Source organism: Periophthalmus magnuspinnatus, chromosome 24, assembly GCF_009829125.3.
Source record: "Periophthalmus magnuspinnatus isolate fPerMag1 chromosome 24, fPerMag1.2.pri, whole genome shotgun sequence".
NCBI lineage: Eukaryota > Metazoa > Chordata > Actinopteri > Gobiiformes > Gobiidae > Periophthalmus > Periophthalmus magnuspinnatus.
In genome coordinates, this window is record NC_047149.1 from 174,106 (window position 1) to 199,659 (window position 25,554).

Consider the following 25,554-nt stretch of genomic DNA (forward strand, 5'->3'; position numbering starts at 1 on the left):
GTCCTGTTGGTTCTGTTGATGGTCCCTGTGCACAGCTGGAGTCGTGTTGGATCTGTTGGTTCTGTTGATAGTCCCTGTGCGGAGCTGGGGTCCTGTTGGTTCTGTTGATGGTCCCTGTGCACAGCTGGAGTCCTGTTGGATCTGTTGGTTCTGTTGATAGTCCCTGTGCGGAGCTGGGGTCCTGTTGGTTCTGTTGATGGTCCCTGTGCACAGCTGGAGTCCTGTTGGATCTGTTGGTTCTGTTGATAGTCCCTGTGCGGAGCTGGGGTCCTGTTGGTTCTGTTGATGGTCCCTGTGCACAGCTGGAGTCCTGTTGGATCTGTTGGTTCTGTTGATAGTCCCTGTGCGGAGCTGGGGTCCTGTTGGTTCTGTTGATGGTCCCTGTGCACAGCTGGAGTCCTGTTGGATCTGTTGGTTCTGTTGATAGTCCCTGTGCGGAGCTGGGGTCCTGTTGGTTCTGTTGATGGTCCCTGTGCACAGCTGGAGTCCTGTTGGATCTGTTGGTTCTGTTGATAGTCCCTGTGCGGAGCTGGGGTCCTGTTGGTTCTGTTGATGGTCCCTGTGCACAGCTGGAGTCCTGTTGGATCTGTTGGTTCTGTTGATAGTCCCTGTGCGGAGCTGGGGTCCTGTTGGTTCTGTTGATGGTCCCTGTGCACAGCTGGAGTCCTGTTGGATCTGTTGGTTCTGTTGATAGTCCCTGTGCACAGCTGGAGTCCTGTTGGTTCTGTTGATGGTCCCTGTGCACAGCTGGAGTCCTGTTGGATCTGTTGGTTCTGTTGATAGTCCCTGTGCGGAGCTGGGGTCCTGTTGGTTCTGTTGATGGTCCCTGTGCACAGCTGGAGTCCTGTTGGATCTGTTGGTTCTGTTGATAGTCCCTGTGCACAGCTGGAGTCCTGTTGGTTCTGTTGATGGTCCCTGTGCACAGCTGGAGTCCTGTTGGATCTGTTGGTTCTGTTGATAGTCCCTGTGCGGAGCTGGGGTCCTGTTGGTTCTGTTGATGGTCCCTGTGCACAGCTGGAGTCCTGTTGGATCTGTTGGTTCTGTTGATGGTCCCTGTGCACAGCTGGAGTCCTGTTGGTTCTGTTGATGGTCCCTGTGCACAGCTGGAGTCCTGTTGGATCTGTTGGTTCTGTTGATAGTCCCTGTGCGGAGCTGGGGTCCTGTTGGTTCTGTTGATGGTCCCTGTGCACAGCTGGAGTCCTGTTGGTTCTGTTGATGGTCCCTGTGCACAGCTGGAGTCCTGTTGGATCTGTTGGTTCTGTTGATAGTCCCTGTGCGGAGCTGGGGTCCTGTTGGTTCTGTTGATGGTCTCTGTGCACAGCTGGAGTCGTGTTGGATCTGTTGGTTCTGTTGATAGTCCCTGTGCGGAGCTGGGGTCCTGTTGGTTCTGTTGATGGTCCCTGTGCACAGCTGGAGTCCTGTTGGATCTGTTGGTTCTGTTGATAGTCCCTGTGCGGAGCTGGGGTCCTGTTGGTTCTGTTGATGGTCCCTGTGCACAGCTGGAGTCCTGTTGGATCTGTTGGTTCTGTTGATAGTCCCTGTGCACAGCTGGAGTCCTGTTGGTTCTGTTGATGGTCCCTGTGCACAGCTGGAGTCCTGTTGGATCTGTTGGTTCTGTTGATAGTCCCTGTGCGGAGCTGGGGTCCTGTTGGTTCTGTTGATGGTCCCTGTGCACAGCTGGAGTCCTGTTGGATCTGTTGGTTCTGTTGATAGTCCCTGTGCGGAGCTGGGGTCCTGTTGGTTCTGTTGATGGTCCCTGTGCACAGCTGGAGTCCTGTTGGATCTGTTGGTTCTGTTGATAGTCCCTGTGCGGAGCTGGGGTCCTGTTGGTTCTGTTGATGGTCCCTGTGCACAGCTGGAGTCCTGTTGGATCTGTTGGTTCTGTTGATAGTCCCTGTGCGGAGCTGGGGTCCTGTTGGTTCTGTTGATGGTCCCTGTGCACAGCTGGAGTCCTGTTGGATCTGTTGGTTCTGTTGATAGTCCCTGTGCGGAGCTGGGGTCCTGTTGGTTCTGTTGATGGTCCCTGTGCACAGCTGGAGTCCTGTTGGATCTGTTGGTTCTGTTGATGGTCCCTGTGCACAGCTGGAGTCCTGTTGGTTCTGTTGATGGTCCCTGTGCACAGCTGGAGTCCTGTTGGATCTGTTGGTTCTGTTGATAGTCCCTGTGCGGAGCTGGGGTCCTGTTGGTTCTGTTGATGGTCTCTGTGCACAGCTGGAGTCCTGTTGGATCTGTTGGTTCTGTTGATAGTCCCTGTGCGGAGCTGGGGTCCTGTTGGTTCTGTTGATGGTCCCTGTGCACAGCTGGAGTCCTGTTGGATCTGTTGGTTCTGTTGATAGTCCCTGTGCGGAGCTGGGGTCCTGTTGGTTCTGTTGATGGTCCCTGTGCACAGCTGGAGTCCTGTTGGATCTGTTGGTTCTGTTGATAGTCCCTGTGCGGAGCTGGGGTCCTGTTGGTTCTGTTGATGGTCCCTGTGCACAGCTGGAGTCCTGTTGGTTCTGTTGATGGTCCCTGTGCACAGCTGGAGTCCTGTTGGATCTGTTGGTTCTGTTGATGGTCCCTGTGCACAGCTGGAGTCCTGTTGGTTCTGTTGATGGTCCCTGTGCACAGCTGGAGTCCTGTTGGATCTGTTGGTTCTGTTGATAGTCCCTGTGCGGAGCTGGGGTCCTGTTGGTTCTGTTGATGGTCCCTGTGCACAGCTGGAGTCCTGTTGGTTCTGTTGATGGTCCCTGTGCACAGCTGGAGTCCTGTTGGTTCTGTTGATGGTCCCTGTGCACAGCTGGAGTCCTGTTGGATCTGTTGGTTCTGTTGATAGTCCCTGTGCGGAGCTGGGGTCCTGTTGGTTCTGTTGATGGTCCCTGTGCACAGCTGGAGTCCTGTTGGATCTGTTGGTTCTGTTGATAGTCCCTGTGCGGAGCTGGGGTCCTGTTGGTTCTGTTGATAGTCCCTGTGCGGAGCTGGGGTCCTGTTGGTTCTGTTGATGGTCCCTGTGCACAGCTGGAGTCCTGTTGGATCTGTTGGTTCTGTTGATAGTCCCTGTGCGGAGCTGGGGTCCTGTTGGTTCTGTTGATAGTCCCTGTGCGGAGCTGGGGTCCTGTTGGTTCTGTTGATGGTCCCTGTGCACAGCTGGAGTCCTGTTGCTTCTGTTGGTTCTGTTCATAATCCCTGTGTAGAGTTAAAATGTGCAGCGTTCTGTTTAAATCTATTTTCTAATATTTATCCAGATTTTCTTAGCCTGTTTCTGGGCTGTTCTTAAACTATATTGCAACAATGGAATTTCCCTTTTGTGGGACATGTGCAGGATTTCTTCTCTTTAGTCCTCTAGGCCCATCTCCGACATGTTAGTGCCATATGAACCATCTCACACTCTGAGGACTTAAGGGACCGGCCTCCTGCTGTAGTCCTGGTTTAGTCCCTGCCTAGCGCCGGCCTCCTACTGCACAGAGTCAGGACTAAACATGGGGAATCAGCATTTCATTTTTCTACAGCTAAAACCTGGAACAGTCTTCCTGAAGATGTGAGGCAGGCCTCTACTGCATTCCAGTGCTGCAAATGGTTCTGTTGAGCTGTGGATATGTCTGAAAGGATTTTATTCTGCACTTTAATAACACTTAATATTAATTTTGTCATGATTATTTGTGATTATTTATGTTTTGATGTACCGTAAATTTCGGACTACAGAGCGCACCTTGATATAAGCCGCACCAGCTAAATTTGAAGAGAAAATCAATTTTGTACATATATAAGCCGCACCTGAATAAAAGCCGCAGGTTTTCATATTGTAACATGAGATATTTACACAGAAAGACGGTGCACCGACACGCTTTTTTTTAAACTGTGCCTGAAAATTGGCACCAACACGACAACAACACGGGATGAACACATCTGCAGGTTTAGAAAATAAAACTGCACCAACACGGAAAATCTGCTTTTATTTCCTCTGAAAACTTTTGTCGTCTTTTTACATTGACCAAGTTGGATTCATTGATGTCGAGCTTACGTGCAGTGGCTCTATTTCAGGGGTCGGCAACTCGCGGCTCCGGAGCCGTATGCGCCTCTTTCCGCCTCATACTGCGGCTCTGCGTGGCTTGGGAACTGACACAGACACAGCTCACAGTCCTGCGTAAAGAGCCCTGATTTTCAGACGCTGTGCGCACAGGGGTCAGGAGCAACTTTGGCCCGTCCCTAATGACACACTAATAAGCTCGTCCGTAGATGTATCATGAAAATCCTGCTGGAAATCGCCACAGAAATCTATTTGATGTAGTAGAAAGTTTATTATCTGCTCTTGTCTCCGCGATGACGTATCACGTATAACACATCAGACACGACGCACAAAAGTAGAGCCACAAGCGAGTGAAAATGAGCCAAAACAAAAGTCTTTGGAGATCTTTTTAACAAAGGGGAAAAGGACAACTGAGGAGCCAGAAGAAGAGACTACGACCTCCAAGAAAAAGAAAGATCAATTTAACAGACAATGCCTACTTAAAATCTGGGTTTGTCGCTACAGGTGACTCACGCGCACAGTCCGCTCTGCGTAACATACGGGAAAAGCAAATAAGGCAATGAAACCTTCAAAACTGCTTTGGCACATGGAGAATAAGCACCTGGGATTAAACGATACGCTACGAGTTTTTTTGTTGTTGTTTTTTTAAAGAAACTGCGGAGTAGAGTAGACATAATCACATAATCAGCGCGATGCATGATGCAGCGGTTTGGTGAGTTGTATTTTTTTAATGCACTTAAGTTGTTTTTGCCATATTTATCTGCCACGTGTAGAAGGCTTGTCCGTGAAAGTAAAACCTACATTATTCCGTTACATTATTGTTATTATACAGTGTTATCTTCATTTTAGATGTCAAAAAGTATTTGCGGCTCCCAGTGTTTTATTTTATGTGGAAAGTGGGTCCAAATGGCTCTTTGCGTGTTAAAGGCCGACCCCTGCTCTGTTTCCTTTCTGTTTCTTTATCTTAAAAACTGCATCATATCCATTTCATGATGCGCAAAATGATCGTTCAAAATCAAAACTAGTGAATTCTTCAGAGCAGAATCTTTCCCCACGTCTGTCTCACTTTTACGTTTACAGCTAGAGAGCGCCCCCCAGGGTCCGTTATCCAGTAAAATTCCATATATAAGCCGCACTGCTGTAAAAGCCGCAGGGTTCAAAGCGTGGAAAAAAAGTAGCGGCTTATAATCCGAAATTTACGGTATTTCTTATTCTGTAGCCCTTTGAACTACATTGTGTACAATTTGTGCTATACAAATAAACTTGCCTTGCCTTATCTAGGCCCCACCCAGTTTATCAGCTCTGTTTGAAATGTGGAGGTGGGCGGAGTTTAGTTGTAATGGTAAATTGGGGGGTGTGGTCATACTGTTTGAAGGAGGAATCTGTGATGTCATCGTTCACCTTACGAATGGAACAAACAGAAAAAAATGAGTGAAACATCAGTAACTTTATAAAGTCGACTGGACTGGTGACTGGACCAGGATGTGACCACCCTCCACCATCCTTTCTCTCTGTGTTTGTGTACTCTCTCTCTCTCTCTCTCTCTCTCTCCTCTCTCTCAGGATCAGATGCCTGACTCTCCTAATGACATCTACAGAGCAGTGTCTCGACTGTGGGCACCGTGGCTCCAGGAGGGGGCGCTACGCACCTTTCAACAAGGTAGTGTCCCACTCAAACTGTTCTAAAGGTTCTGAATATGATGACATCATAATCTCAGATGGAGGCGGGGCCTATATAACTGTATACGTCTATATAACTATATACCTTTATATAACTCTATATATCTCTATATAACTGTAGAACTCTACAGTGTGACAATGTCATGTGGTTAAAGAAAATATAAAATTTGTCAGCTGGACAAAAGTTTTAGAGTGAAGACATTGTCCTGGTGGAAACTGCTTTGTATCTATCTGAAGAGAGGAGCTAACTACACTGAATATGACACACCTATTTGTTTAGTTTCTGTTTGTTTGCTAGGCCTAATGAGCTTAATGACAAGTGTGCATACTTAGCATAATCATTCTGGCCCCTGTTGGGTTCTCTCACACCTTTTAGCATATTGGCTATTAGCATGTTGACTAGCCCTATTGTTATTTTTCTTTGTTTTGCTTTGGGTCTGAGGATAGAATTGTAAATAAATAGATGATATCCCCCATTCCTGTTCAAAGATGGATTGTCTTTCCTAACAAATTGGTTTGATGAAATGCTTCTTTAACTCCCCTCTCAAACCAGTTCTTTTTTCTGGCTAAGAGCTGTATCTCACTATCTTCAAAAGAGTGGTTAGTGTCTTTGAGATGGAGATGTACAGCAGACTGGGGTCCAGAGGAGCTCTCGTGACGGTGTTGGTACATTCTCTTATGGAATGGCTGTTTTAATTTCTCCAGTGTAACACTTACTACACAGAATGGAGTAAACCACATTGCTTTGTTTGTGGCTTGGGGTTTTGTTGGGTTTTTTTTATCGATACCTGCCTAAAGTTAGGATCTAGCTTCAATACTGTTTTAGGATTGATTAGTATCTGATTTTCGATACTTCTGACGCCACTGGTAGGTTCTAACCCCTCTCTTTTCTGTAGGTAGGTTCTATTCCTAGATGACTCCTGTGTTTTGTGTGTTTTCTGTTCTTTCTCTTCTGTAGGAGGGGTCTATTCCCAGGTGGTTCATGTGTTCTCTGTTCTGTAGGAGGGTTCTATTCCCTGGTAGTTCATGTGTTCTCTGTTCTGCAGGAAAATTCTATTCTCAGGCGGTTCATGTGTTCTCTGTTCTGTTAGAGGGTTCTGTTCCCAGATGGTTCACGTGTTCTCTGTTTTCTCTGTTCTGTAGGAGGGTTCTGTTCCCAGGTGGTTTATGTGTTCTGTTCTGTGTGTTCTCTCTGTTCTCTGCAGATGGATTCTCTTCCCAGGCAGTTCATGTGTTCTCTGTTCTCTCTGTTCTGTAGGAGGGTGCTGTTACCAGGTGGTTCATGTGTTCTCTCTGTTCTCTGTAGATGGATTCTATTCACAGGTGGCTCATGTGTTCTCTGTTCTGTTGGAGGGTTCTATTCCCAGGTGGCTCCTGTGTTTGCTGTTCTGTTTAAGGGTTCTATTCCCAGGAGTCTCATGTGCTCTCTGTTCTGTAGGAGGGCTCTATTTCCAGGTGGCGTATGTGTTTACTGTTCTTTGTAGGAGAGTTTTATTCCCAGGTGGCTCATGGGTTCTGTGTTATTTGTAGGAGAGTTTTATTCCCAGGTGGCTCATGGGTTCTCTGTTATTTGTAGGAGGGTTCTATTCCCAGGTGGTTCATGTGTTCTCTTCTCTGTGTGTTCTCTCTGTTCTCTGTAGGAGGGTAGTATTCCCAAGTGGCTCTTGTGTTCTTTCTGTTTTCTGTAGGAGGGTTCTATTCCCAGGTGGCTCATGTATTCTCTGTTCTGTGTGTTCTCTCTGTTCTCTGCAGGAGGGTTCTATTCCCAGGTGGCGCGGCCGGGCCTCAGAATCATCTCTCTGAACACGATCTTGTACTACGGCCCAAATCGAGTGACTCAGAACAGCTCCGACCCCGCAGGACAGTTCACCTGGCTCCTGCGAACTTTAGAGGATGCTGAGAGGGACAGAGAGAAGGTACACCTGGCTGCTCCTGCTTGCTCCTGTCTGCTGTTGTCTGCTCCTGCTTGCTCCTGTCTGCTGTTGTCTGCTCCTGCTTGCTCCTGTCTGCTGTTGTCTGCTCCTGCTTGCTCCTGTCTGCTGTTGTCTGCTCCTGCTTGCTCCTGTCTGCTGTTGTCTGCTCCTGCTTGCTCCTGTCTGCTGTTGTCTGCTCCTGCTTGCTCCTGTCTGCTGTTGTCTGCTCCTGCTTGCTCCTGTCTGCTGTTGTCTGCTCCTGCTTGCTCCTGTCTGCTGTTGTCTGCTCCTGCTTGCTCCTGTCTGCTGTTGTCTGCTCCTGCTTGCTCCTGTCTGCTCCTGTCTGTTGTTGTCTGCTGTTGTCTGCTCCTGTCTGCTGTTGTCTGCTCCTGTCTGCTGTTGTCTGCTCCTGCTTGCTCCTGTCTGCTGTTGTCTGCTCCTGCTTGCTCCTGTCTGCTGTTGTCTGCTCCTGCTTGCTCCTGTCTGCTCCTGTCTGTTGTTGTCTGCTGTTGTCTGCTCCTGCTTGCTCCTGTCTCTTCCTGCCTGCTCTTGTCTGCACCTGTTTGCTCCTGAACAGCTTCATTCGACTTTTATTAAAGCTGCACTGCAGGATGTTTCTGGGCTCTGATGGCTGAGCCTGAAATGTTCCCCAGTGTGGCATTGACGTTAATTGAACCACAGCTGTTGCTCACCTCTCCACAGAGCTGACCGGTAACTCGTTCCCGATTGTATCACCTGCTTATCGCCATGGAGGTAATTTAATGCCACACTGTGGAACATTCAAGACAGAGAAACATGATTTCCATGGAGACAAGGTGGTGGCTAGAAGCCTCCTCTAGAAAAGTGGTGTTTCAGGTGCCCATCAGCATAACCCTCTGTGCTGACCCATGATTGGTCCACAGGTGTGTACTGCTCTCTGATTGGTGTTAGTGTTTTGGTTGGTGTCTTGGTACTGCAATGGTGTTTTCTCTTCACTGATTGGTTACTCATGTGTTACTTTCTCAGGCCTCTGCTCCTCTCTGATTGGTCCACAGGTGTATGTGATCGCGCACGTGCCTGTGGGGTTCCTCCCGTTCACGCAGAATACAACGGCAATGAGACGAGAACACAACGAGCGTCTGGTGGCCATCTTCCTGCGTTTCAGTCATGTGATTAGTGGCCAGTTCTATGGCCACACCCACCGAGACACCATCATGGTCCTGAGAGACCAAACAGGTACTTGACCAGGACTAAACCAGGACTAAGACAGGTCGCAGACAGGTCTAAGACAGGTCTAAGCCAGGTCTAAATCAGGTCTAAATCAGGTCTAAGCGAGCACTGCACCAGGACTAAGCCAGAACTAAACCAAGTCCAAGCCAGGTCCAAGCCAGGTCTAAGCCAGCACTGAACCAGGACCTGTCCGGGTCCCCGGATAAGCAGAAGAAAATGGATGGAACAGGACTAACCCAGGACTAAGCCAAGTCCATGGTCCTAATAGACCAAACAGGTACTGGACCAGGTCTAGACAAGGACTAGACCAGGTCTAAGCCAGGTCCAAGCCAGGTTCATGCCAGGTCCAAACCAGGTACAAGCAAGGTCTAAGCTACCACTAAAGAGATACTGGACCAGGACTAAATCAGGTCTGAGCCAGGTCTAAGCCAGCACTGGACCAGGACTAAGCCAGGACTAAACCAAGTCCAAGCCAAGTCCAAGCCAGGTCTAAGACAGGTGCAAGCCAGTGCCAAGCTAGGTCTAAACCAGGTCTAAACCAGCACTTATCCAGGGCCGAAGTGGAAGAAAATGGATGGACCAGGACCAACCCAAGACTAAGCCAAGTCCATGGTCCTGAGAGACCAAACAGGTACTGGACCAGGACTACACCAGGTCTAAGACAGGTCTAAACCAGTACTGGACCAGGTCCAAGCCAGGTCTAAGCCAGTACTGGACCAGGTCCAAGCCAGGTCTAAGCCAGTACTGGACCAGGTCCAAGCCAGGTCTAAGCCAGTACTGGACCAGGTCCAAGCCAGGACTAAACCAGGACTAAACCAGGTCTAAGCCTGGTACTGGACCAGGTCTAAGCCAGGTCTAAACCAGGTCTAAGCCAGGTCTAAGCCAGGTCTAAGCCAGGTCTAAGCCAGGTCTAAGCCAGGTCTAAGCCAGGTCCTGGACCAGACCTGGACCAGACCTGGACCAGGACTAGACCAGGACTAGACCAGGACTAGACCAGGACTAGACCAGACCTGGACCAGGACTAGACCAGACCTGGACCAGGACTAGACCAGACCTGGACCAGGACTAGACCAGACCTGGACCAGGACTAGACCAGACCTGGACTAGACCAGGACTAGACCAGGACTAGACCAGGACTAGACCAGGACTAGACCAGGACTAGACCAGACCTGGACCAGAACTAAGCCAGGACTAGACCAGGACTAGACCAGACCTGGACCAGAACTAAGCCAGGACTTAACAGGTACTAGACTGAACTGTGAGAGCATCATGGTCCACACCTCCGCTGTGAAACATTTTTCAGTAAAATAAACAAAACCAAAAATGTTTGTTTTTTTTAAATTCTGTTTTTGCTTTGGTATTTTTTTGTGTGTGTGTTAAAATTTCGGTAATGTGGCTTTAAACTGCTGTCCAGGTGCGGCGCTGAACAGTGCATTTGTGGCTCCTTCTGTGACTCCCATCAGGAACGTCAAAGAACCCTCCTCCAACAACCCGGGATTCAGAGTCTACCTGTTCCAACTGGACTCCTACTCTGTGCAGGTTAGAAGGACCACCAGCCTCACCTGTGTGATCAGGAGTCGAACCCACAACTTCCTCTCACCTGTGTGATCAGTGTATGTCTCTAGGCAGAGCTCCATCGACTTTTGCTCCAATTTTCTTTCTATGTAAAAACTGTGTCCCCTCTCTCTGCAGCTGCTGCTGTCAGATGCGTCATTCTGATTTTAAAATATTCCCATTAACCCACTCTACATGATCCTGGAGTTTTTATTTGACCATTTTGTCCCCAAATCAAGATATGAACATTAATAATAGACCTATCAGGGGCCTTCTTTCCCTGAGGTTGCTCCCACTAGCGTTAGCAACCGGTTTGATTGACAGCATTACTGACCTGCCAAACCAGCGGTGTGAGTGGGAAGGGGCATTACCTTCAACAGCCTCGCTCCTAATTGACTCTTTGGTTGTATGATACTCGAAATTCCAAATATGGAACTGTGCTCCAGATTAGCTGCTATAACTGAACAGTTCAGCTCCAATGAACTTCATTTGGAGCTGAACGGTGTTGGTAACGGTAACTTCACATTCCTGCCTCTCCCTCTCTGTGAGGAGGTTGTGGGTTAAAGTCTTGACCTAAGTGTGTTGCTTTAGGACCTGTGGCAGTTCTACCTGAACCTGACGGAGGCTAACATCCAGCAGAGTGCGCAGTGGCGCTTGGAGTATGTGATGACTGAGGCCTACGGTCTGAGGAACCTGAGTCCGGGGTCTCTTCTGGGTTTGGGGTTCAGCTTGATCCCGCCAGTGAGTAAGGCATTCCAAACCTATTTCGCCCACTTCAATGTGAACTTCAACCCTCAACTCCCCTGTGAGGGCATCTGCAAAGTCAACCAGGTCTGTGCGGTCCTCCACGTGGACCAGAGAGGGTACCAGGACTGTATCAGCGCAGGGTGGGTCTGAACTGTGACTGAGCCAGGTCTGAGCCAGGTCTGTGCCAGGTCTGAGCCAGGTCTGAGCCAGGTCTAAACCAGGTCTAAACCAGGACTTATGAAGGCTATAGATTTGGACCAGGTCAGGACTTGGTTGTGTGTCTTGAAGCCAGTGTTTTGTTCTTGTCTGTGGGTTTGGGGGATGTGGGTCTGATGCTGGTTTTGGTTTAAAACTCTAAAAAAAACTCTTGGTACAAACTTGTATTTTTGTAATAAACATGCATCAAACAGATTTGTGTGGTTTTATTTTTTTGGGAAAAGTGTGACTAAACCGGGACTAAACCAGGACTAAACAAGGACTGAACCAAGAGTGGACCAGGACTCTGTAACAGATGGAGTGCCAAGCGAAGGAGCAGCCACAGGGGACAAAATACTATAAACTGCAACTACTACTACTACTGTCACTAGTACTACCACTACAACTATTACTACTATTACTACTACTACTAGTGCTGTTAGTAATACTACTACTATTACTTCTGTTATTATTGCAAGCAAAGCAGGACCCTGTAGCAAGAAGATAAGATCCTGAGACTGAATCTGCCTTGTCTGGAGCATACACTGTATATAGTTGAAATGTGAAGGTTGAGAATTACCAACTAGATATAGTCGGCCTCACCTCCACGCACAGCTTGGGCTCTGGAACCCAACTCCTTGAGATGGGCTGGACTCTCCATTTCTCTGGCGTTGCCCGCAGGGAGCTGTAGCGAGCTGGAGTGAGCTGGTGTGAGCTGGTGTGGGCTTGTTCACTGCCCCACAGCTCAGCTGCCACGTGTTGGGAGTTCACCCTGGTGAACGAGAGGGACGCGTCCCTGCGCCTCAGGGTCAGGGATAGGTCTCTCACCGTTGTGTCGGCCTACGGGCCAAACAGCAGTGCAGAGTACTCGGCCTTCTTGGAGTTCCTGACAGTGCACAGACTAGGGACTCTATTGTTCTCCTGGGGGTAACGACAGTGACATCTGGAGACGCGTGATTGGAAAGAATGGCCTTCCTAATCTGAATCTAAGCGGTGTTCTGTTATTAGACTACCGTGCTAGCCACAATCTGTCTATACCAAAGCCGGACAGACCTGGCAGACGCAAGCGTACTCTAAGGGTCTCTTGGGAATGTCTGGCGGAGCCCTGTCGCGGGGGTCTCGCACTCGCACCTCCGGGAGAGCTTCTCCCTGATCCTGTGGGAGGTTGGAGACATGGACTCCAAGTGGGCTATGTTCTCTACCTCTATTTTCGATGCAGCTGCTGTGGTTGTAAGATCTGCTGTGTGTAGCCGGGCGGTTTAGGCTGTCCGGCTAACACCTTCTGCGTTGTGTTGTACAGACAAACTGAGCCACACACAGGGGTCGGCCATTCAGGGGAGGATTTATTATCTGTGTGAAACAAATAAAAATCAAAATACAGCACAGTCCAGGTCTGCCAATCCCGCACGTCTCCCCTCTGCTCTCCTTGCAGCAACTGATATTTTTTTTAATAATTAACTAATTACAAATTGAAGCTTATAACAATTAAATTACATTATAAGTTGACATACAAAAATAACATTCACATACCTGTGTGAAACAAATAAAAATCAAAATACAGCACAGTCCAGGTCTGCCAATCCCGCACGTCTACAGAAAGACAAAGTATCAGACACGTGTGAGATCGCACTTGCTAACCCAAATTCACTCGCTAGCCGTACTTCTCCTAAGTGCTGTATTTACATATAAAACATTGTTCACACATATCTTTATAACAGGAATAATGGCGAAGGCCTTACAAATCAGGAACAAAACACAAACGGTACTGTCAAACTTTCTATGAACTATTTTAACTGTAGACACGGGAACAAATCCACTCCTTACCTCCCCTCTGCTCTCCTTGCAGCAACTGAGGGGAGCCGCGCGGCCCCGCGGGAAATGCAGGCACCGCCAAAATAAAAGCCTCCGACAAAACAGCTCAATAAACTTAAAGTACAATTTCAATAGTAAACAAAACAAGATTTTGGTGAAATAAAACAAACATAAAGACCACATGGGCTACATGTGCTTGTCATGGCGGCAACCCCGAACCCGGTGGTAGACACCGGAAGTAAGAGATGCCGTTAGGCTGAAGAAGGAGTCCTGTCGAGCTTGTTGGCTCACAGGACTCCTGAGGCAGCTGATGAGTACCAGTGGGTCAAGCGTGCCGCTGTCACGAAGGCAAAAACTCAGGGTTAGAAGGAGTTCGGGGAGGCCATGGAGGAGAGAACTATAGGACGGCCTCAAAGAGATTCTGGCAAACCGTCCGACGCCTCAGGAGGGGGAAGCAGTGCTTCACCGACACTGTTTACAATGCAGGTGGAGAGCTGCTGACCTCAGCTGAGGATGTTGTCATGATTCAGGAGGAACAGTGTGGTTTCTTCATAGGGTCCTCGAGGGTTCATGGGAGTTTGCCCAACTAGTCCACATGTGTTTTGTGGATCAGGAGAAGGCATTTGACCTGCAGCAGGCACTGGGGCAGTTTGTAGCTGAGTGTGAAGTGGCTCGGATGAGAATCAGCTCCTCCAAATCTGAGGCCATGGTTCTCGACCGGAAAAAGGTGGCTTGCTCTCTCCGGGTGGGTGGTGAGTCTCTGCTTCAAGTGGAGGAGTTCAAGTATCTCGGTGTCTTGTTTATGAGTGAGGGAAGGATGGAGCATGAGATTGACAGGTGGATTGGTGCAGTATCTGCAGTGATGCGGTCGCTGTATCGGTCTGTTGTGGTAAAGAAGGAGCTGAGTTGAAAGGCGGAGCTCTCGATTTACTGATCAATCTACGTTCCTACCCTCACCTATGGTCATGAGCTCTGGGTAATGACTCAAGGACAAGATTGAGGATACAAGCAGCTGAAATGGGTTACCTCCACAGGGTGGCTGGGCGCTCCCTTAGAGATAGGGTGAGGAGCTCGGATTAGAGCTGCTGCTCCTACATGTCGAGAGGAGCCAGCTGAGGTGGCTCATGCATCTGCTCAGGTTGCCTCCTGGACACCTCCCTAGGGAGGTGTTCTGGGTGTGAGACCTCGGGGAAGACCCAGGACACGCGGGAGAGACTATGTCTCTCGGCTGGCCTGGGAACACCTTGGGATCCCACCGGAGGAGCTTGAGGACGTGTCTGGGGTGAGGGAAGTCTGGGAGTCCCTGCTTAGACTGCTGCCCCTGTGACCTGTCCCGGAATAAGCGGCAGAAAATAGATGGATGGATGGATGGACGGATGGACACACTGGTGGATGTATTTGAAGGCCCAGAAATGTCCAACTATCATACCACTCAGGAAGGAGAGGAGTTCTGTTTCCCAGAGATGAACGTGCTTTGGTCTGAAATGTACATATCAACCAAAGAACAAAAGCAAAAGATCTTGTGAAGATGCTGCTGAAGCTGGTAAGAGTGTGTCATTATTCACAGTGAAACGATGGTGGTCTGACTAAAATGAAAATTGAAATGCTTGGACACAATTTGAATCATTACGTTTGGAGGAAAAAACAGGGAAGCTTGCGAGCCTGTGAACACGATCCCAGCAGTGAAATTATAAAAATAAACTCATCCTCACCCTCCACAGGTGGTCTCGTCCCGTCCCTTTTTTTCTTTCCGGGCTCCGTTCCTCTCCCAGAGGCCCGAGAGCTTGAGGGTTCTGCATAGATCTTTGGTGTTCCTCGTACTGCACTTTTCTGTACTGAGATGTCTGATGTTTTTCCTGGGATCTGCTGTAACCACTCCTCCAGTTTGGGGGTCACTGCCCCAAGTGCTCCGATGACCATGGGCACCACTGATGCCTTTGCCTTCCAGGACTTCTCCAGTTCTTCCTTGAGCCCCTGGTATTTCTCTAGTTTCTCATGTTCCTTTTTTTAATCTCCTCCTTTGGCCATCTTATGATTCCTGCTGGGTATCTGATTACTGGCAGGACGTAACTGTTTATTACCTGAGACTTGTTCTTGCCATTGAGCCGACTCCTTAGGACGTGCTTTACTCGTCTGAGGTATTTGGCCATGGCTGCTTTCCTTGTTTTTTTTTTCCAAGGTTGCATTTGCTTGTGGGATACCAAGGTACTTCCATCATTGTCTGCTATTGTTCCTGAGGTCCCTTCTCTGTGGACTACCTTCCTCTCTCTTTGCCACCTCCGGCTACACTTCTCAAGCCCGAATGACATTCCAATGTCTGTGCTGTAGGTCCTGGTGGTGTGGATCAGTGAGTCAATGTCTCACACATTCTTAGCATACAGCTTGATGCCATCCATGTAAAGGAGGTGACTGATGGTGGCCCCATTCCTGAGTCAGTATCTATAGCCAGTGTTGATGATTTGGCTGAGGGGCTTTAGACCTATGCAGAACAGCAGTGGAGACAGTGTGTTTCCTTGGTATATGCCACATTTGATGGTCACTTGTGCAAGTGGCTTGCTATTGGTCTTGAGTGGTTTTTCGCAGCCTCATCGAGTATGCAATGAAGGCTCTAAGAGTCCTGTTGATGTTGTACAGCTCCCGGCATTCAGTGATCCATGCGTATGGCATTGAGTTATAGGCTTTCTTGTAATCAACCCAGGCAGTGCACAGGTTGGTCTTACGGGTTCAGCAGTCTCGGGCAACTGTTCGGCTACCAGGAACTGGTGTTTGGCACCCCTGGTATCTTTGCCAATGCTGTGTTCATGTTTTTGATCCATGTGTCCACTTATCTTAGTTGTGATGATGCCTGACATGAGCCCCCATTTTCTGGAGAAACACGTTATTGGCCGATAGTTTGAATGGGACTGTACCTTTTGAGGGATCCTTCTGGATGAGGATTGTACGCCCTTCAGTTAGCCATTCAGGGTGTCTCCCATCCTTTAGCAGCTGGTTCATTTGTACTGCCAAATGCTTATGGAGAGCAGTGTAGTCAGTAGGCATGGATCATGTCAGGGCCTGGTACAGTCCAATATTTTCTAGATAGGATTCTGTTCAGGGATCAGGGAGGTTGCCGTGGTCTTCTCTTAGAGCCACCAGCTACTGCATTGCTTCTCCCATATGCCTTTCCCATATAATAGGGATAAAAATAGAGATCGATAGATTTTGTGACTTATTTCATGTTTTATCACATTCACCAAAATTATTATGGTTCTGTTAAATGAGTGCTTGAGTACTAGAACAGGTTGAGTTCACTGCTTCACACAAGCATTGGTCATGTGTCAGAGCAAGAACACGATCAAGACAGCATCAGCTCTGTTCTTGTGTCCACGAGCAAGACACTTCACCTCCACTACAACCCTGTAACCAAGAGGTGCTGCAGTAGTTCTGGTCCTGGTCTGGTCCTGGTTTAGTCCTGGTTTAGTCCTGGTTTAGTCCTGATCTGGTCCTGGTCTAGTCCTGGTCTAGTCATGGTCTAGTCATGATCTAGTCATGGTCTAGTCATGGTCTTGATGCCTTGTTTACAGTCATTATTCATAAGTGGGACTCCCCAGGAGGTCATTGTGGAGGTCATTGTGGAGCCCCAGGGGATTGTGGGAAAAGTAGTTGTTATGAAAATTAGGCTTTAGTGAAGTGTGTCCTGTCTGAGCCTTGCCCCAATCACAGCACAGCAGGATTAGAGATGGGTCAATCAGAGCGCAGCACCCTCCTTTCAAATTCAGACGGTCAACAAAGAAAGATCTAGTTTAATATGAATGAATTACTACTACTACTGACACTACTACTGCTACTGCTACTACTACTACTCTTCCTACTACTACCAGCACTACTATTACTACTGCTACTACTATTGCTACGACTACTACAGCTACTTCTGCTACTACTACTACTGCTTCTACTACCACTGTTACTACTGCTACTACTATTACTACTACTACTACCACTACAACTACAGCAGCTACTAATACTACTACTGCTGCTGCTACTACTATTACTACTACTACTAATGCTACTGCTGCTACTAATACTACTACTGCTGCTGCTACTACTACTACTACTACTACTAATGCTACTGCTGCTACTGCTGCTGCTACTATTACTACTACTGCTACTGCTACTACTATTGGTACTAATACTACTGCTACTACTACTACTACTACTATTGCCACCTCTGCTACTACTGCTACTACTACTACTCTTCCTACTACTACCAGCACTACTATTACTACTGCTACTACTATTGCTACGACTACTACAGCTACTTCTGCTACTACTACTACTGCTTCTACTACCACTGTTACTACTGCTACTACTATTACTACTACTACTACCACTACAACTACAGCAGCTACTAATACTACTACTGCTGCTGCTACTACTACTACTACTACTACTAATGCTACTACTACTACTGCTACTGCTACTACTATTGGTACTAATACTACTGCTACTACTACTACTACTACTATTGCCACCTCTGCTACTACTGCTACTGCTACTACTGCTAATACTACTACTGTTACTACTACTATTGTTACGACTTTTGCTGCTACTACTACTATTGCTACTACTACTACTACTACTACTACTATTGCCACTACTCCTCCTACTACTACTGCTACTACTACTACTACTGCTACTACTACTACGGCTACTACTACTACTACTACTGTTACTACTACTACTGCTACAACTACTACTGTTACTACTACTACTGCTACTAGTACACTACTACTGCTGCTGCTGTTACTACTACTACTGCAATTACTCTACTACTTCAACTACTACTACTACTACTGTTACTACTACTACTGCTACTACTATTACTTCTACTGCTACAACTACTACCACTGCTATTACTGTAATTACTATTGCTACTACTACTACTACTACCACTGCTATTACTGTTACTACTACTGCTACTACTACTACTATTGCCACATCTGCTACTACTGCTACTGGTACTACTACTACTACTACTACTACTACTACTACTACTACTACTACTACTACTACTACTGCTACTACTATTACTTCTACTGCTACAACTACTACCACTGCTATTACTGTTACTACTATTGCTACTACTACTACTATTACTACTACTACTACTAATGCTACTGCTACTATTGCTACTACTACTGCTACTACTACTACTACTATTGCCACTACTGCTCCTACTACTACTGCTGCTACTACTACTACTACTACTACTGTTACTACTACTGCTACTACTACTGCAATTACTCTACTACTGCTGCTACTACTACTGTTATTACTACTACTGCTACTACTATTACTTCTATTGCTACAACTACTACCACTGCTATTACTGTTACTACTATTACTACTACCACTGCTATTACTGTTACTACTATTGCTACTACTACTATTACTACTGCTACTACTACTAATGCTACTGCTTCTACTATTGCTACTACTATTGCCACTACTGCTACTATTGCCACTACTGCTGCTACTACTACTACTACTGCTGCTACTACTACTATTACTGTTACTACTACTGCTACTACTCTATTACAGCTGCTACTCTACTAATACTGCTACTACTACTACTACTACTACCACTACTACTACTACCACCACTACTGCTACTACTGCCACTAATACTACTACTACTCCTACTGCGACTACTTAGTAACACACTGACTGCAGAACCAGCACTCTGCTGTTGTGCCTCTGAGCAACACAAAGACCCTGTAAAGACATGTGAGTGCTTCTGTTTGTGTGTAGTACACCTTCTACTTCCACGAGTACTGAACTTCAGTCTGAGTGGGTCAGAACCAGCCTGATCTTATTGTAGATCAGGTCAGATTTCAATTTTAAAAGCGCCATTTACACCTCCTCCCCCTCCTCCTCACCAGGAGCCCCCTGTCCTCCCTCCTCTGCCAGCTTCTGGCCCCTCTTCCCCTGGTTCTGCTGCAGCTGGAGCTTGTTGTGAAAGCCCAGCCTTTCACAGCGGGGGGCTTCTCCCCCAGTGTCCCCTCTCCGCTCCCCGGCATCTTCTCCCCGTGTCCCCTCTCCCCGGCCTCTCCTTCTGCCTGTGTCTCCTCCGGGACTGCTCCGTGAGGCCCGGGCCCGGTTGTCCGGGGTGGTGGAAAGCGGGAAGAGAGGAACGAGGGAAAAAAAGAGGAATGAATGAAAAACGAACAGATGAATGAGTGGAGTAACGGCCGGCGGAGAGGGCGTGGCCTGCGCTCTGATTGGCTTACATCGCGAAGGAGGCGGGAGCAGCTCTGAGAAAGCAGCGCGTTGATTGGTTGAGGGCGGGCTCGTCTGGCGCGGTTAAGAAGACGCCGGTTTGAGAAGTTTTAAACTCAGTCCGAACCTCCTCTCCAAAAAACACGGAAAACTACAGGAATATACGGTGACTTTACCGGGCACAGGCCGGGACTCTCCACAGAGAGACAGACAGACGCGGCTCTGCTTGGACACATACGGGCACACCGGGAATATTAACATCGAAGCATGGTGCAGCACATGGAACTTGGGGCCATGAAGACCGAGGTGGAACACGGAGCCGAGCCGCCTGTTCCCTGCAAAGCGGCCGCGGGGCACATTAAGAGGCCAATGAACGCCTTCATGGTGTGGTCCAAGATCGAGCGGCGGAAAATCATGGCGCAGGCCCCGGACATGCACAACGCCGAGATCTCCAAACAGCTGGGCCGCCGCTGGAAGACGCTCCCCGAGGCCGAAAAGGTGCCGTTCATCCGTGAGGCGGAGCGGCTGCGGCTCCAGCACATGGCCGACTACCCGGACTACAAGTACCGGCCAAAGAAGAAGGCCCGAACCGAGGGCTGCCCCCTGCCCGCCGCGAGAGCTCCTACCCCCAACCCGCTACCCAAACACGCCCCCCCGGTCCACAAGAAGCCCCGCACAGGAAGAGCCGCGGTTGCCAGCGGCAAGAGCGGTTCTCAGGGGCCACAGCACAGGCTCCCTCACCCGGGGCTGGAGGAGCAGAGGCACCGCGTCCCCGAGCACCGGTGAGAAGGCTCTGGGCCCAGATTAGAGTGAAGAATAAAACAGTGAAGCAGTGTGGCTCACTCCGACACTTTACTACACAGTATAGTACAGTATGTAGTGTACAGTACAGTATATAGTGTGTACAGTACACAATACAGTATGTAGTGTGTACAGTACAGTATACAGTACAGTACACAGTACAGTATGTAGTGTGTACAGTACAGTACACAGTACAGTATGTAGTGTGTACAGTACACAGTACAGTATGTAGTGTGTACAGTACAGTACACAGTACAGTATGTAGTGTGTACAGTACAGTATTTAGGGTACAGTACAGGCTCTAGTACGTAGAACACTGTATGTAGTATACAGTACAATCTGTAGTACACAGTATATAGTGTACAGTATGTAGTATACAGTATGTACTACACGGTACAGTATGTAGCAAGGAAAGTTTATTTGTATAGTTCGTACATAAAGTAATTCAAAGTGCTTTACAGAATAAGAAAGGCATTAAAATCACAATACAACAAATCAAACATAAATAATCATAAAATGAACATTGAAAGTTTTTTTTTTTTTTTTTCCTGCATCTCCTCTTTTAGTCATATGCACAGCTGAACACAGCTGTTTTGAGCCTGGATTTAAACATTGTCAAAGTAGAGACCTGTCTCACATCTTCTGGAAGATTGTTCCAGATTTTGGCTGCACAAAACTGAAACACTGATTCCCCATGTTTAGTCCTGGCTCTGGGCACAAGCAGGTGGCAGGAACTAAACCAGGAATAAGCCAGGAGGCTGGTCCCTGAAGTCCTCAGAGTGTGAGATGGTTCATATGGCACTAACATGTGGGAGATGTTCTTTGGTGCTAAGCCAAGGAGAGACTTGTATACAATCAGAGCTGCTTTAAAGTCTATTCCCTGAGCCACAGAAGCCAGTGCAGAGGCTCGTTTAGAGAGGCCACTAAGCAGGCTGTTACAGTAGTCTAACCTACTGGAGACAAATGTAGTGCGGTATACAGTTGTGTAGTAGGTAGTACACAGGTCCAGGTCCACATCCAGGTCTGATCTACAGCAAAAGTTTAAATCTGTCAATTGGACAAATCGTCGTAAGAGTGAAGATGTTGCGTTGCTCATCCAAGCTGCTTCTTCAGTTCTGAGAACTACATAGTACTACATACACCTCTGGTCTGACATGACATTCCCTGCGTCTCACTTCTGTTTGAACATTCTCAGGTACTTTGAGGTTGACGATGATTCAGACGATGAAGACTCTGAGGAAGAGCAGGGATACGTCTCCATGGCAACTGAGCGACGGCATTACAATGTCCACAAGACGCTCACGAGACACAACTCTACCTCCGACCCTGACGAGCCAGGTCAGACCCCTACGCCCGAGTCCTAGATCCAGACCAAGACTTTAAGCCTCCACTGAGTTTAGACCGGGGCGGGAAACGTGGACCTGGGGTAAACCTGGTTCAGTCCTGGCTTAGACCCTCGTTAGTCCTGCTTTAGACCCTCATTAGTCCTGGTTTAGCCCCTTTTTAGTCCTGGTTTAGACCCTCTTTAGTCTTGGTTTAGACCCTCTTTAGTCCTGGTTTAGACCCTCTTTAGTCCTGGTTTAGACCCTCTTTAGTCCTGGTTTAGACCCTCTTTAGTCTTGGTTTAGACCCTCTTTAGTCCTGGTTTAGACCCTCTTTAGTCTTGGTTTAGACCCTCTTTAGTCTTGGTTTAGACCCTCTTTAGTCTTGGTTTAGACCCTCTTTAGTCTTGGTTTAGACCCTCTTTAGTCTTGGTTTAGACCCTCTTTAGTCTTGGTTTAGACCCTCTTTAGTCTTGTTTAGACCCTCTTTAGTCCTGGTTTAGACCCTCTTTAGTCCTGGTTTAGACCCTCTTTAGTCCTGGTTTAGACCCTCTTTAGTCCTGGTTTAGACCCTCTTTAGTCCTGGTTTAGACCCTCTTTAGTCTTGGTTTAGACCCTCTTTAGTCCTGGTTTAGACCCTCTTTAGTCTTGGTTTAGACCCTCTTTAGTCTTGGTTTAGACCCTCTTTAGTCTTGGTTTAGACCCTCTTTAGTCTTGGTTTAGACCCTCTTTAGTCTTGGTTTAGACCCTCTTTAGTCTTGGTTTAGACCCTCTTTAGTCTTGGTTTAGACCCTCTTTAGTCTTGTTTAGACCCTCTTTAGTCCTGGTTTAGACCCTCTTTAGTCTTGGTTTAGACCCTCTTTAGTCCTGGTTTAGACCCTCTTTAGTCCTGGTTTAGACCCTCTTTAGTCCTGCTTTAGACCCTCATTAGTCTTGGTTTAGACCCTTTTTAGTCCTGCTTTAGACCCTCGCTAGTCCTGCTTTAGACCCTCATTAGTCCTGGTTTAGACCCTTGTTAGTCCTGGTTTAGACCCTCTTTAGTCCTGGCTTAGACCCTCTTTAGTTCTGGTTCAGTCCTGGTTCAGTCCTGATTTAGACCCTCTTTAGTCCTTGTCTAGGCCCTTTCTAGACCCTATTTAGATCCTCTTTAGGCCCTCTTTAGTCCTGGTTTAGACCCTGTCTAGACCCTCTTTAGTCCTAGTTTAGACCCTCTTTCTTCTGGGTTTAGATCCCCTTTAGTCCTGCATTACCCCTGGTTCTAATCTAGTCTCTGTCTTCAGACCTTGATGATGCTCACTCAGAGGACCTCAGTGAGGACTTCCCTCTTAACCCTGCCCTCTCTGACCCCTGGACCTTGTCTGGCCCCGCCCTCTGCCCACCCTCAAACCCGCTTCTGAGCCTGGACCAGGACTTGGACTTGGAGCTGGACTTGGACTGGTGCAGTGAGGCCTCAGTCCGGTCCCACTTTGAGTTCCCAGACTACAGGACCCACAGGGACTGGCTCCCTGCCCACCTCACAGACCTGGTCTTTAGCTACTGAGGATCTGGACCAGGCCTTAAACTGACGCTTCACCAGGAGCCGGCTGGTTTTACAGATGGACGATATCTCTATGAGTTTATGGACATCGGTTTCTCTGGACTCCAAATATTCGGTTCAGTCAAACTAGAGATCGGCTGATACCAAGTCCACACTTTGGAACACTAATACCTCTAATACTGTCTGTCTCAGCACATACACCTCTTTTAGTCCTGGGTCAGTCTTGGTTTAATCCCAGGCCCTTGGGGTTCAGGTTAGACCGATTTAGATCCGGTGTGAGGTTTGAGAAACAGTAGATTTATCATTTTTTTGGTTTGTTGAAGTGTCACTTGAACACTTCATCTTTGACCCTGAGCCTGACCCCTTCCGCCTCTCAAACCATGACCCCTTGACCTCTCCTCCCCATCCCCAAACAAAGAGCTAATGCTAACCCACAGCGCTACCTCCAAAAACCGGGGGCTGAACCAAAGGCTGAACCAAAGCTAACCCACAGAGCTACCTCCAAACCAGGGACTGAGACAGGGACTAAGACAGGCCTCAGAGTCCTTATCCGTCCGAGCACAGGCCTCATATTTTTAGCAGTCTTATTTTTGTAAAGGCACTTGTTCTGTTGCTTAGTGGACTCGCATTAATCCGTTTCAGTTTGGATTTTGTTTGAGGATTTATTTTGTGCAATATGTTTGTGAAATAAACGCTGAGACTCTAAACCATTGCCTCACTGTCTGTCCATGGAGGGAGGGTGTCTGACTCACTGGGAATAATCAACAATATCAATAATCAGAATGGTTGAAGCAATATATATCAAAACCACACAATGTTCTTTTATGCCTGTGTTTGGTAATGATATATGTGTGTGTGTGTGTGTATATGTGCGTGTGTGTAAGATTATATGTTGCTGTGGCCATCACTGAGACACTCCACAATCCTCATGGAATTTCATTGTGTTTAATATACCTCTTATTTTCAGGCTACTTCAAAATACATGTGTGTGATCAGCCTCCATTTCTCCACACAGCCTCCTACAGGGTGGAGGTCTGTCTCCTGTGAGTCAGGCCTCATGTGAGCAGTGACCCCTGGTGGTTCCTCATAGAAAGTCAGGTCTGATGTGTTTTGTACAAATATCTAAAGTCTTTATTTTCCAGGTGATGTCTATTCTTTAGCTGTACAAACATTAGGGTTCCACATACGGCATTTAGCCCCTTTAGTTAGTGTTCCACAGACTGCATTTAGCGTTAGCATTCCACAGATGGCCTTTAGCCCCTTTAGTTAATGTTGGTGTTCCATAGATGACGTTTAGCCCCTTTATTTAGCATTCCACAGACGGCGTTTAGCTCCTTTAAACAATGTTGGCGTTCCACAGATTGCGTTTAGCCTCTTTATTTAGCTTTCCAGACGGTGTGTAGCCCCTTTCATTACATAAAAAGGATTTGTGCCTCTAACTTCACATTTTGGTTCATCTTGACCCAAAAGACGATGAAACACATGTTTGTGCTTTTTTTTAACCCTAACTTCTTCAGTGTCTCCACCGTGCCTCACAATCTGGTCTGCAAAGAGCTGAAGGTCTGAGTTGGACTGAGTAAAAGTCCTCTTTCTGTTTTGGGAGCTGCGTTTCCATTCCATATAAACCTTAAGATCATGTTATCCCATACAGGAAGTGGAAGAGTTTGGAACAATAACAACAACCTAGGGAGAACGTTCATTTTTATAATTTGAGGGCAGAGTAGAACATCAATCTAAATCTTCTTAATATCTGCTTCTGTTCTGCTGTAGTTCATTTGAAACACATCAGTTACTGTCAAAGTTATATCCAAACACTTTAGAGTTTCTGAGTTCCACTTTAACCTATACTGGTCTAAACCTTGGAAGGTGAATAATTGAAACATAGAATTTGTGTCTTAGATATATTTATTTTGCAACCACAACGGTATTAAGAATAAAATAAACACTAATGAGGTGTTGCTCAGCCTCTTTTTGGACCTAGCCTTACTGCCCGTACTGGGGCTCACCGTATAGGGAAAACAGAACTGGGGAGATGGGGCAGCCCTGTCTAGTCCCTCTTTTAGCTGGACTCTGGCTCTGGCTGTGGGTTTATGTTAAAGTGTCTCAATACACTGGATTGAGATGTCATTAAAACCAAATTTTCCCAAGACTTCAACACTATCAAATGCTTTTTGTTGATCTAAACCACAAACTGTACAGAGAAGTGAACTAAGTGAGTGTGATGCCACCCACATCATTCGGCTCCAGTCAAATGAAGCTCATCACAAGGCTAGCAGTTATAGGGGCCATTTTTGAGCCGAGTACGGCTGCGAGTATCATAGCAACCGAAGAGACAATTTTCTTATTTCTTAAACTCATATGTTGAACTTCATCACTATCAATAGTTTTAATTGTGTCACAAGTTTCTGTCTTGCTAACGTTTTGGTTACTTTTGGTACTGATTCATAACAAGTCTGCAGTGTAAACCTCTTCTACATCTCCTGATGTTACTTGGTGTAACATTAGTTGATTTCATTTGTCCCCT

The 25,554-nt window shown here is 47.4% G+C and overlaps 2 protein-coding genes across 4 annotated transcripts in view; both read left to right on the forward strand.

Annotated features, from left to right (window-relative positions):
- Positions 1-25,554, forward strand: part of smpdl3a (sphingomyelin phosphodiesterase acid like 3A) — a 70,830-nt gene that overhangs the window by 8,641 nt on the left and 36,635 nt on the right. For 2 of the 3 annotated variants that reach the window (XM_055232090.1, XM_033990454.2), the window contains exons 5-9: positions 5,566-5,662; positions 7,435-7,598; positions 8,630-8,810; positions 10,219-10,343; positions 10,950-11,514. In XM_055232090.1, coding sequence (XP_055088065.1) covers positions 5,566-5,662; positions 7,435-7,598; positions 8,630-8,810; positions 10,219-10,343; positions 10,950-11,255 — 873 coding nt within the window. In that variant the 3' untranslated portion in view covers positions 11,256-11,514. Of the gene's footprint in view, positions 1-5,565; positions 5,663-7,434; positions 7,599-8,629; positions 8,811-10,218; positions 10,344-10,949; positions 11,515-25,554 lie in introns of those variants that run through there. The other variant, XM_055232091.1, reaches the window with a different exon arrangement.
- LOC117393143 (transcription factor Sox-11-like) lies at positions 19,710-23,267 on the forward strand. The gene is made up of 3 exons (XM_033991339.2): positions 19,710-20,152; positions 21,367-21,509; positions 22,774-23,267. Exons 1-3 carry the CDS (start codon positions 19,740-19,742, stop codon positions 23,031-23,033), a joined length of 816 nt encoding a protein of 271 aa, XP_033847230.1. The 5' UTR covers positions 19,710-19,739; the 3' UTR covers positions 23,034-23,267.

What these genes read in the sequence shown, in the direction of transcription:
- LOC117393143 (XM_033991339.2), top strand. Translation starts at nt 19,740, where the DNA reads ATGAACGCCTTCATGGTGTGGTCCAAGATCGAGCGGCGGAAAATCATG. An exon ending in CACCGCGTCCCCGAGCACCG is followed by an intron (nt 20,153 to 21,366) that starts GTGAGAAGGCTC and finishes GAACATTCTCAG; the next exon opens with GTACTTTGAGGTTGACGATG. An exon ending in CTCCGACCCTGACGAGCCAG is followed by an intron (nt 21,510 to 22,773) that starts GTCAGACCCCTA and finishes CTCTGTCTTCAG; the next exon opens with ACCTTGATGATGCTCACTCA.